Source organism: Balaenoptera acutorostrata, chromosome 3 (genome assembly GCF_949987535.1).
Source record: "Balaenoptera acutorostrata chromosome 3, mBalAcu1.1, whole genome shotgun sequence".
Taxonomy (NCBI): Eukaryota; Metazoa; Chordata; class Mammalia; order Artiodactyla; family Balaenopteridae; genus Balaenoptera; species Balaenoptera acutorostrata.
In genome coordinates, this window is record NC_080066.1 from 105,250,557 (window position 1) to 105,262,403 (window position 11,847).

The following is an 11,847-nucleotide window of genomic DNA, read 5'->3' on the forward strand; positions in this document are numbered from 1 at the left end:
ATTTGTGGCCTGATGGAAATTCAGCCTTATAATAAATCTGAAGTTGAATTAGAGGGAAAAAAATTAAAAGTCACACTCACTGTAAAGCTGAAGCTGTGGTCTGTTAGACATGACATTGTTTTTGTAGTGCAAAGAGTGGGACAACTTGGAAATGAGCAATTAAGATTTTTATTCGGTTTTGTTCCCATAGTCACTGACTAAAATGATGCAATCCAATCAGAATTTGCTTCAAATTGTCAGCCTGCAGACTTATGACTTCAAATATTTCCAACTCGTGGAAAAAACATTTGAAAGGCAGTGAGAAACGGCATGAAGTTGTGCTGGAAGCAAGATGGTCAAATTCTCATCCCACTTTTCTTGTGCGCCTTCTGGTGCCACTGGAAAGAACCTAGTTTCTGGTGCTGGTTTGAATATCTTTTGTTACTAATGAGCCCTTTGTTTTTAGGCTATACTATTATACGTATTTCAGGATTGGTTTAGGATTAAAGGAGGTAGCATATTGTTGAGTTCCTTAAAAGCAAAGCCTAAATTGGGGTTTCCTGTATCCATAATTTTTTGAGAAATGCAAGTTAAGATGGAAGGGAAAAGGCTAGGCATGGATGTGGCTCAGCTGGACTCTTGATCCAGCCCGACCTCATGGGGATCTCTGGAGCATGAAAATCATGAAAAGCACCACCGAATTGATCCCTCCCACCGTGAATCAAGGGGGCCAGATAGCTGACCTCTGTACCCCAGAACAAAGCAGTCATTTGAGCAGGGATATACCCTACTGGAGAATGGTGACCTTTATTGGCATAGATCAGTTTTCTGGGGAAGAGGGCAAGTGTGAGCCAAGTGTAGCCAACACTTGCAACAGCTGGGGACCGGGTGCACAGGCCTGGAAAAGGGGATCTAGGCTGGGCACCAGCAATGTCTACAACTAACATGGAACTCTCTTATCACATGGTTTGCATTCAGACAGACTTTCTAATTATTGTACTTAAAATGTTAATTTCTTTCTTCATTTAATGAGGTTTAAAACGCTGGTCGTACAAATCTGGAAGAATTGAAATAATGTAGGGTAAACCACTTAAGAGAAAAAAAAATCTAAATAAATAAGAAAATTATTATTCAAAGCCAAGACTCAAGATTTTTTGAGAGTAGTGACCAAGACACCAGCATATTATTCTCTTAGTTCCATTGGTCATTCTCGAAATACTACATTCCCATACTAGACCACAGAGGATGACATTCCGCCATAACTTTGGATCGAGGTATAAGGATCTCTGATGATTCACAGTTGAAGACTCTGGGCTTCCAGGAATGGAAAGAGATACCATATCTATACTTATAAATGACAAGTGTTACTTTGTTCTTGGTTTATATTTAAGAATGAAGGGCTGGGTAGCAGGATGGACTCCATATTTCATTGTGTCCATGTTCTCCACAAGGTTTCTTCCTGAATGGGATGCTTGACCGGTAGTCAGGGCATGTGGACTTACCATGTTACTTGGCAGGCTTCTTGTTAGGATGAATGAGCAGAGAACTCGTTATTAACTTGTTCCTTCCCCTCTCCCTGCACCTAATATCAATTTGAAGGTGGCTTAACTCTGTCAACTACTCACAGGAAAAATTAACATTCCAGCTGTTTTACTACAACTTTAGTGAACATCAAATGTCCTCGTATAGGCTGGCCTAGTATGCTTCTCACGTATAATCACAGTAGCAGGATGGAAGGTACAGAGGGAGACTAGTATAGCTATTCCACATATTGACCTTCAATTTGCCCCCATGTTCTGTCCCTCCTGCCCTACATCATACCTATTCTCTTTCTCAGTCCAGAATCTCTACAGGTTCCTGAGGAGTAAGTTTCCTTCACTTGCATTTCCAATAAAATCTTCTCTTAGTTCATTCTAGGCTGTGTTTTCTCCCTCTCTGTCTCACCCATTAGTATGCTCACATCTACTTTCTATCTTATGGGAACTGTTGATATTTTTCACCTTTTTATTATTTTCACATTATGGATTTAGCATTATCCTGTTTATACTTGTAAATTTTATCTCAGTGGGAATTTTTTTTTTTTCCTTAAGTTTTGGCTGCATTGGGTCTTCGTTTCTGTGCAAGGGCTCTCTCCAGTTGCGGCGAGGGGGGGCCACTCTTCATCGCGGTGCGCGGGCCTCTCACTGTCGCGGAGCACAGGCTTCAGAAGCGCAGGCTCAGTAGTTGTGGCTCACGGGCCTAGCCGCTCCGCGGCATGTGGGATCTTCCCGGACCGGGGCACGAACCCGTGTCCCTTGCATTGGCAGGCGGATTCCTAACCACTGCGCCACCAGGGAAGCCCTCAGTGGGAACTTTGATAAGAAGGGAGGCGAGTACATATGTTTGGTCAGATATTTTGAATCATTGAATATTTCAAACTGACCATATGATTTCGTCTTACATGGGAAAGAAAATCTATCGACAGGGTCAAGAAGTGAATAGAAGCACAAGGGAGAACTGATTTCAAGCTGGTACAAGTCAATGGAGTCTTCAGAAAGGAAGAAGTTGTTCTGACATTGTGAAAAGGACCCCAGCTGGCCAGAGTCTCATTTCACCAGAGAATTCTCTTCTTAGTTATTTCAATTTGAGGTTTCAGTGGTCTCTGTGCTAAAATAAGTTGGGTAGGGAAGTCTTTTCCCTTCAGAGTTTCATCTTACTATTAGACCACAGAGGGAATGTCCCTTGATTGACAGATCTTGTCTCCTACCTGCATGGGATGCTGCTTGCTTCGCTACCTTGAGTGTCACTGTCAATCTACTCTCTTCAATTATTTGAAAGGACTCTAATGTCCTTCCTGTTTGTTTTCTTTATCTTATAGACATTATGCACAGAAGAATAACAATACCTTGCTTCTTGTATAATTTAATGTAAATTGTAAGAAGAATCCACACAAGTTTTATGGAGCAGGGTTCGGATATAAGATGATTATCCTGAGCTACAGTGTCAATAACTCGATTCATACACAACAGCTCATTTAGCAGGGTTTTGCACTGACAGGAGAGAAAAGAATCTTCCAGGTTTTCCTTGAGGAGGAACGTTTTTAGTTATTCTATTTGTATAACTTGTACATGGTAGATGCTCAAGGATTGTATATAAGTAGAAAGGAAAGAGAAAAATCTAGGAGATAAACAGCAGGTGTAGGTCTCTCTCCATATTACCTCTTCAGAGATCAGGAGGCTGTGTGAGTGTGTGCCCTGTGGCATGGATCTACTTTCTGGTTAGCTGAGGAGCCTCTCAGTTTCCTGTGACAGCAGACATGTGAATATGCACTCAGATAAACAAGTTGTTTGGCCTAGTACTGTCTGAGGGCTCTCAGACTCCAAGCTGAGTCCTCATGAGCCTGGTGAATGGAAAAATGGAGAAGTCCTTGGGAGTTTCATGCCTGCTTCTCTTTTGGTAGCTGTGCTGACTTGGCGGGCTTTGAAGATATGAATAAAAAGAGCGATCCTACTAATCTGTGTAAATCTGAAAGTTATAGAAGGGTGGTTAGAGTTACCAGGCTCACCTGGGTGGATTGCGGAAAGGAAATTCTTTCAAAAAAGAATCAGCCATGAATAAAGCTCCTCTGTCTGTGGTTCTGTTTCAACAGGCGTGAGCAGCCCATATACATTGGAGCAGAGTCCTTCATTCCTGTGTATCCAGGGGAGAACACATGCTGTTCTTAGTTGTACTTCTCAAAAGAAAAGAGTTTTCAACTTCCATTGGTTCAGGCTGAAGCCTGGGAAAGGACTTGTACCTTTGACTTTAATTCAGTCAAGCCAGAAAGAGCAGGGAGGCAGACTAGAATTTTAAAGAACTGCTGGAAAAGAGAAGTTTTACAGTGTTTTGCATCTCTCAGCCTCCCACCCTGGAGCTTCAGCCACCTACTTTTGTGCTTTGCGGCAGTGCTCTCCTAGCGCCTGCAGCCTGTCCCACAGCTGGCAGCTGGGCCTCTTGACGGGGTTCTAGCCTTAAGGGTGGGGTGAAGGTGTTTTCTTAAACTACAGAGGGAATTTTCTTGAAATCTCTGTCTCCAAACAGAACTTAAGGATAATATACCACTCCTTTATGTGATGAATCTGAATTTCTATCGAATTAAATTTCCATTTGTTACTACTGAATGTTCGTTCCTCAGTGCAGACTGTGCTCATCTTGGGCCTGTTAGCCCAGATTCCTTCCACTGTCTAGCTTTCAGGTCAGAGAGCAGAGCCCTGTGTGCCCAGGTTCCCAGTCCAGGAAGCAAGTTTTCACCATGTTGTACCCTCACCAGTAGTGTCTTGCTCATTGGTTCACGGTCTTCATGATATTTGCTGTATCTGTGTACTACTTATACCATTATTTACTAATTTAATATTAAGTTGGTTTTTATATTAAATAAACTTTAAAAATGACTACGCAAAAAAGTTATCCTTGTTTGAATGCATACTGTGTGTGAAACCATATATTTGATGTCTATTACAAATTAAAATAACACCACATAGGTCGCAATTAAAATTTTCATCTTTGTACTGCCTACCATGACCTCCTGCATCAATTACACTTTAGGAATTACTGATTCAGCCCATGCCCTTCATTTAATAGGCTAGAAGAATTTGGATGAGCAGGATTTGAATGGCCTACTTAAAGAATGACTTAGAGCAAAGTGGAAGCTGGGAGCAGAACCCAGACACTCTGACCTCTCATCAATTGCTTCTTCCAATAAACATGCAAAATAGGATCCAGAGTTGGAAGGAAAGAGTCTTGTATTTTAAATTTAAGTTAAATTAAAATTTTATTACTTAATTATACATATTAATTTTAAATAAAATAGAAGATATAAACATGCTTAAAAATAGAACATTCCCATAACTTCATGACCTAAAAATTATAACTATTACTAGTTTTCAAATTTTTTAGCTCACATATTATACAGCTATCTTTTCCATGAAAGGGGATTATAATGTACTTGGTATTTATTAACATATTTGTTTTTCTCAACATGTATTGTAGGTGTTGTCATGCCAGGAAACATATTTTAAGGGCATAATTTTAACTGATTGCCTAGTTTCCATTATTTAGATGTACTTCTAGAAATGAATCCCTTTTTAGTATTTTTTCCAATTATCCAGTATTATAGACAATATTTTTATGAACATCATTAAAACTGTAGTTTCAGTGGAAGTGAAATTTCTTGGTTAAGGGAAAACACATGACACTGAATGTCTGGTTTCCATGAAGAAATTTTTCACCAAGCCATGGCTTCAACAGCAACATATGAGGCTGCTGATGTTCCAATACTATACCAAGTATGGATATGATTATTATAAATTAGTTTCCATCTTACTAAGTGAAAATTTTCACAGTGTTTTAACTTTCTTTTATTTTAACCTGTAAGATTTTTGTCATTACACATTTTGTGATTAAAACAATAAATAAAATAAGATTAGAAAACACAGAACAAGAACTCATATCCTTTCCTAAAATAAGATAATATTAAACAAAGTTTGAGCAACACTGTTCTGATCCAGATTACCTTCTAGGTGGTCTCTCTTCTCTCCAGGCAATGTGTTACCCACAGTTTTGATGTTCAACATGCGGACCAGCAATATTGGAATTTGTGCAGAATCCCAGGCTCTATTGCAGACTCCCTGAGTTTGAATCTTCATTTTCACAAATCCCCAGGTGATTCAATCACTTTGAAGTTTGAGAAGCACTAATCTAACTGGTAGCAAGAGTGATCTTTTTAAGTGTAAATCAAAAGTTGTTGCTACTTGCCTAAATGCTGCAGTGGATTTCTAATGCTCCTAGAGTAAAATACAAACTCTTGGCTGTGATATAGAAGGTCCTGCATCATTTGAATCTCGCCTGACCCTTCAGTCTCAGCTCTCAACTCTCTTTCCCTGACTCTGTGCAGCCACAACACTGATCTCCTTTCAATTTTCTAAACTTGTTGTGTCCTGTCCCACACTGGGTCTTATTCTTTCATGCATCCGCAATTTTCTTTCCCCTAATCTTGGTGAGCCTGACTCATTTTCATCCTTCAGGTGTCAGCTCTGATATCACTACTGTAGAGAAACACATCTCACTTCTGCTGATCTTCCTGACTAATGCAGCCATCCGTAAACCTCTTCTTAAGTCTATCACAACACCCTGGTCATTTCCTTTATGGTAGTCACCATAATGTGCAGTTATATTGTTGACACTTACATGTCAATGTGTTCATTGCTTATAACTGCAATTAGAGTAGAAGTTCTATGAGGTCAGTGATGTTGTTTGTTTTGCTCATGGCTTCACCTTAGTGCCTAGAATAGTGAATGGCCCATAGTAGTCAGTTGAGAAATATCTACTGAATAAATGTTGCTTGGCTCTTCTCTGTTTTTTTCCCTTTTTCCTTCTTGTCATTCCCACCCTTGTAACTCTCAGCTCTGTGTATGTTCTCCTTGTTTGGTATGTGGTACAATTCAGTACTCTCTGGCCCTTACCTGCAGACTCAGATTCTGGCCTTCTTTGGCTCAGTGGGCTCTGTTAAATAATTAGATCCACTCAGGGTCTCAGCCTGTCCTCAATCAACTGACCTCACTTTGTCAGGTGTAATCTCAATGAACCGGGTCAAATTGAAGGCTAGTAACCCCACAGTGAAATATCTAAGAGAAAAAATAAGAGATGTCCAAAAGACTTTGGAAAATAGAAAAGGAACTTCAAGTGAAATAATTATGAGCACATGTCAAAGTTTGATTTCAAATTACTGTGAAAGAAAGTCTCCTTAGGGAAAATATTCAAATAATTAGCCATAGTAGAAACATTTTATAGGAGATTAGATTTTTTTAAAATAAATTTATTTATTTATTTATTTATTTATTTATTTATGGCTGCGTTGTGTCTTCACTGCTGCGCGCGGGCTTTCTCTAGTTGCGGTGAGTGGGGGATACTCTTCATTGCGGTGCGTGGGCTTCTCACTACAGTGGCTTCTCTTGTTACAGAGCATGGGCTCTAGGTGCGTGGGCTTTGGTAGTTGCAGCAGATGGGCTCAGTAGTTGTGGCTCACAGGCTCTAGAGCGCAGGCTCAGTAGTTGTGGCTCATGGGCTTAGTTGCTCCGTGGCATGTGGGATCTTCCTGGACCAGGGCTTGAAACTGTGTCCCCTGCATTGACTGGTGGATTCTTAACAGCTGTGCCACCAGGGAAGTCCCCGATCCAGTTTTGAATTCATTGTTAAGCTTAATTAGAATCCTCATTACTTCACTTGGGTTAAGCTATATGAGCAGTGTCATTCGTGAGGCATAATTCAGGATGCTCAGACATTAGAAACATATATGTTTGTACCAGTCATACTGAAACAAGGTTGTGCTGATTTATAGGTTTGGACACATACAGGGACGGGAATCCATGTTGAGCAGCTTCCATTGATGGTGTGAAGCACAGCAGAATAGTCCAGGACAAGCCATATTCATATGAGTTTTTCTGTTTTCACACACCATATGGTTGTTCTGATAGGCTGCAGTGCTAGGTCTAGCATACAAAGATGGCATTATTCCCCTCCCTGCCACAAACACAAACCTTCCAGGGTCTAAGTTTCTCCCTTCCTTGGTACTAGGACTGTTGCTCTTTTTCCACCACCACAAAACTGGTGTGACCATTCTAGTCACTATAACTTTGTCATTTTTTCTAGTCATTTCCTAATCACACTGAAACCTTTTGTATAGGAGGATAAAGAACAAGAAAGACAAGGACATTTTCATGCCATTTACAGAGACCAATTATATTCACCACCTTGGGCCTGCTGGGCCACTGTCAGGAATTCTTAGAGCGGTGTACTCACAGAAATGGTGGTTATCTTCATGATCTAGGACCACATTTATCCAATGAATAATCATGATCATGGATAATCATTAATCCATGATCTAGGACCAGCCATTTATTCTAGATGGCTGTAGAAGAATGAAATTTTAACGCCATTTTGACTGGGCTACTACCAGTAAGGTGTATTAACCAAGCTGGTCAGAGGTTCGCCCTTCAGGGAAAGAAAGAAGCATTATGCTCTCCATTTTTGGCAAGTTGGAGTAGGTGTAGTTTTTTCTACTCAACCTGTTAAGTACAGCTAAAACCCTGGACCACATGTAAAAACAAAACGTAAGGGCTTCCCTGGTGGGGCAGTGGTTGAGAATCTGCCTGCTAATGCAGGGAACATGGGTTTGAACCCTGACCTGGGAAGATCCTATATGCTGCGGAACAACTAGGCCCGTGAGCCACAACTACTGAGCCTGTGCGTCTGGAGCCTGTGCTCCGCAACAAGAGAGGCCACGATAGTGAGAGGCCCGCGCACCGTGATGAAGAGTGGCACCTGCTTGCCGCAACTAGAGAAAGCCCCAGCACAGAAACGAAGACCCAACATAGCAATCAGTCAATCGATCAATAAACAAATCTTAAAACAAAACAAAACAAAACGTAAGAATTTAGATAGAAGAAGCTAGACTAGCTAGGAACCTGGGGCCTGAGGAATGATAGAGCAGTGAGTTCCCTGAGTTTTCTTTTGCCTCATATAACCCAAGTGAGTCCTGGAGAAGCCAGGAACCTGGAAATGCCAACAGGTGCAGACAAAAAAGTCCATGAAAAGTCTTCTCTCTAGACAAAGGACCAGGAAGAGGACAGCCTAGAAAGATATAAAACTTTAAGACATTAATCAGCACACTCTGGCCAAACACCACAGAAAGGTCTGCAGCAGCCAAGGAAATATTTAAGGAAAAGTAACGGAAACCTGGTAGGGAAGCTTGTGGTATTTTAACGTAACGCTTGCTCCATCTCCTCATCACTGGATCCATGACAGCTTTTAGATGGCCGCCTGCGCTCCCAGTGTGGGTTCCTGGTGGTGGAGGGAGCAGAGCACTTTGTCATCAAAGAATAAAGCTTGATTGCTTTGACCTGTTGGGGGGCTCGTGAAGGACTAAGGCAAAGGGCTTGCCTATATTTCACATAACTCAGAACTCTCTCAGGGCAGTGAAGTTGTTACACAGAGAATATTTTCTAAGAAAAAATTCACTGTAAGGATTCAACAGTAGATTTGAATGGGCAGGAGAAAGAAGTTGAAAATGGGTCAATTGAAATTATCCAGTCAGAGAGCAGAAAGAAAGAAAGATGAAGAAAAATGAACAGAGCCTAAGAGACCTGTGGGACATTGTCAAATTTACTGTCATAAGTATAATATGATTCCAGCATGAGGAGAAACGGCTGTGTGATTTCTGTCCAAGGCAATGTTCTCATAGAGAAAAGGATTTCATTATTAGCATCTTCTCCCTCATCCTACTTCCTACACAGTTGTCAGTGGGAATGGGAAGGACATGACCAGTCCATCTTTGATGGATACTGTTTACCTGGTTCTCAAGCAGAAACGGACCTGCTGCATTGCTGGTCTCTAGCCACCAGCTTCTACAAGGACATGAGGCAGGTGGTGAAACAAGAAGGAGCAGTAGTTGTCTGTGCTTGTTTCTCTGTTAGACCCAATTATGCTTCTTGCACAGATCGTCTTCTGATAACTCTGGTTTTCTCGTTAAGGTAGGATGGAAAGACAGAGAGAGGGATACCAGACCCATAACTTTGGAGATTGATTCCTGGATGCCAGTACTGTGGGCAAGAAGAGGAAAAAAGAGGAATTAGACACATGAACAGGTGCATCGGGTTTTATTTACACTCTAGGCACTGAAGGCAGGTCCATCTACTACTTCCAGCCCAGGTAAGCACTGTTCCCACCCAGATGTGCCATTGTGCCAAATGGAATGAAGGAGCCCGACCTCTTCTCGTCCTTGACCTTGTTAAAAATATGCCCAGGTTGTGAGATGGAAACATGTTTCATCAGTCAGATTTTGGGCCATTTTGTCTTCAAAGGCTTCTTTTGAGTTAGAATAGATTTCTTTGAAAATTAGAGGTGGAGAAATGAGATAAGAGGTGTCTGGCCTGATGTGGAGACCAGCTACACAATACTAAATTCTTCTTGATTCACAAGAGCCTCACCCAGACTTCTATCATATTATAGAATACTTCAGGACTGGTTTTTTAGTGTGAGGGACTGGTCATTCGATATAAGTGCTTTTGCTCACACAAGCATTGCCATTTGATGTAAAACACATCCACATCGGGCTTCCCTGATGGCTAAGTGGTTGAGAATCTGCCTGCCTATGCACGGGACACGGGTTCGAGCCCTGGTCTGGGAAGATCCCACATGCCACGGAGCAACTGGGCCCGTGAGCCACAATTACTGAGCCCGCGCTACTGGAGCCTGTGCTCCGCAACAAGAGAGGCCGCAATTGTGAAAGGCCCGTGCACAGTGATGAAGAGTGGCCCCCACTTGCCACAACTAGAGAAAGCCCTCAGACAGAAATGAAGACCCAACACAGCCATAAATAAATAAAATTAAAACAAACAAACAAACAAAAAAACACATCCACATCCACATCAAGCTCTCCCCACACACATTGACTTGGAACATATGCTTCTCATATTTTTAATTTAACTAAAGTGGCAAATTTTTACTTTCCTCAGTTCACATAATAAGGGTCTATGTTTTGAATATTTCTTTGATCACTGTCTTGAGTCCACAAGATGGCAGTGTCTTCTCAGAGAATTTGAGGAGAGCTCTCATGTATTCCTCCGTGTGTGAGTGTGTGTGTGTGAGAGAGAAAGAGAGAGAGAGAGGGAGAGAGGTATATGAGAGGAGGAGCTCAGTGGGTAGTGAAAAGAATCTCTTGTTTTCATTGGTAGAACAGATACTTTTTATGATTTCTAAGGCAGGAGAATTAGAAATGTCTGAGTTCGACTCATTCTTTATTTAGGGTTTAAAATTTGAATGCTCAGTGAACCAGGGGAGGAAAGAATGATGAAATCCTCAAGAGTTTTACTGGTGATCCTGTGGCTTCAGTTAACGTGTGAGTTTGGGGCATTTCTATGGGAACCTAAAGTAAAGTATTTGGAGTCATTCTCTGTTGTAGGCCCCTGGATAGAAACATGATGTTATTTCCCTTAAATAAGGGAAGGGAGAGGTGGGAGGCCTGTGGAAAGATGACTTACATTCTGCAGAGGAAGCATCCATTACCCAGCCAATCTTCTTCCACTGACCATTCGTTGTGTCTTTGCACAGGGATGAGGAGCCAACAGAAGGGAGTGGAGCAGAGTCCTGCATCTCTGCATGTTCCAGAGGGAGCTGTCGCCTCTCTCAACTGCACTTATACTGACAGCACTTTTGATTACTTCTCATGGTACAGACAGTACCCCAGCAAAGGCCCTGAGTTGCTCCTGTACGGAAGCTTGAATAAAGACAAAGAGGAAGGAAGATATACAGCCGAGGTCAATAAAGCCAAGCAGTACGTCTCCCTGCTCATCAGAGATTCCCAGCCCAGCGACTCAGCCACCTACCTCTGTGCAGTGAGCACACAGTGCTCCCCAGGCACCTGCAGTCGGTACCCAAACCTGATGGGGCCCCAGCACTGCCTGATGGAGAGCTTAGGTTGCAGGGCACAGCAATTCTGCTTGCTTTCCAGATGAAAATGAGAATTAAGAGTTAACAGAGGGAAATATTTTTATGATTCTGGAAATAATTGACCCTGAAGGGAAATTAAAGACACAATTTGGTCTGAATGACTGAAATATTTTCCAGTCTTCTGTTTGTACTCTAGTTTTATACCACAAATTTACTCAATGGGGTTGGTATTATGATTCTCTTATATATGACAACAGTATTTTATTATGATAACTGAGGTATCCCCTCACTGTCCTTAGTCCCCCTTGCTCTTTCCCCATGTAGTTATTCAAGGTGTTGGATATTCATTACTTTAAACAAGTATGGAAAAACAGAAATGCAAAAGAAAAGAGTCTTAAGCAACTA

General features: G+C 41.6%; 1 gene segment (V, D, J or C); it reads left to right on the forward strand.

The window, feature by feature from the left end:
• The first annotated feature begins 10,812 nt into the window (after positions 1 to 10,812).
• Positions 10,813 to 11,507, forward strand: LOC130707562 (T cell receptor alpha variable 12-3-like). The segment is given in 2 exon segments: positions 10,813 to 10,891; positions 11,104 to 11,507. Coding segments are annotated over 2 exon segments (483 nt in total).
• The last annotated feature ends 340 nt before the right edge of the window (positions 11,508 to 11,847 follow it).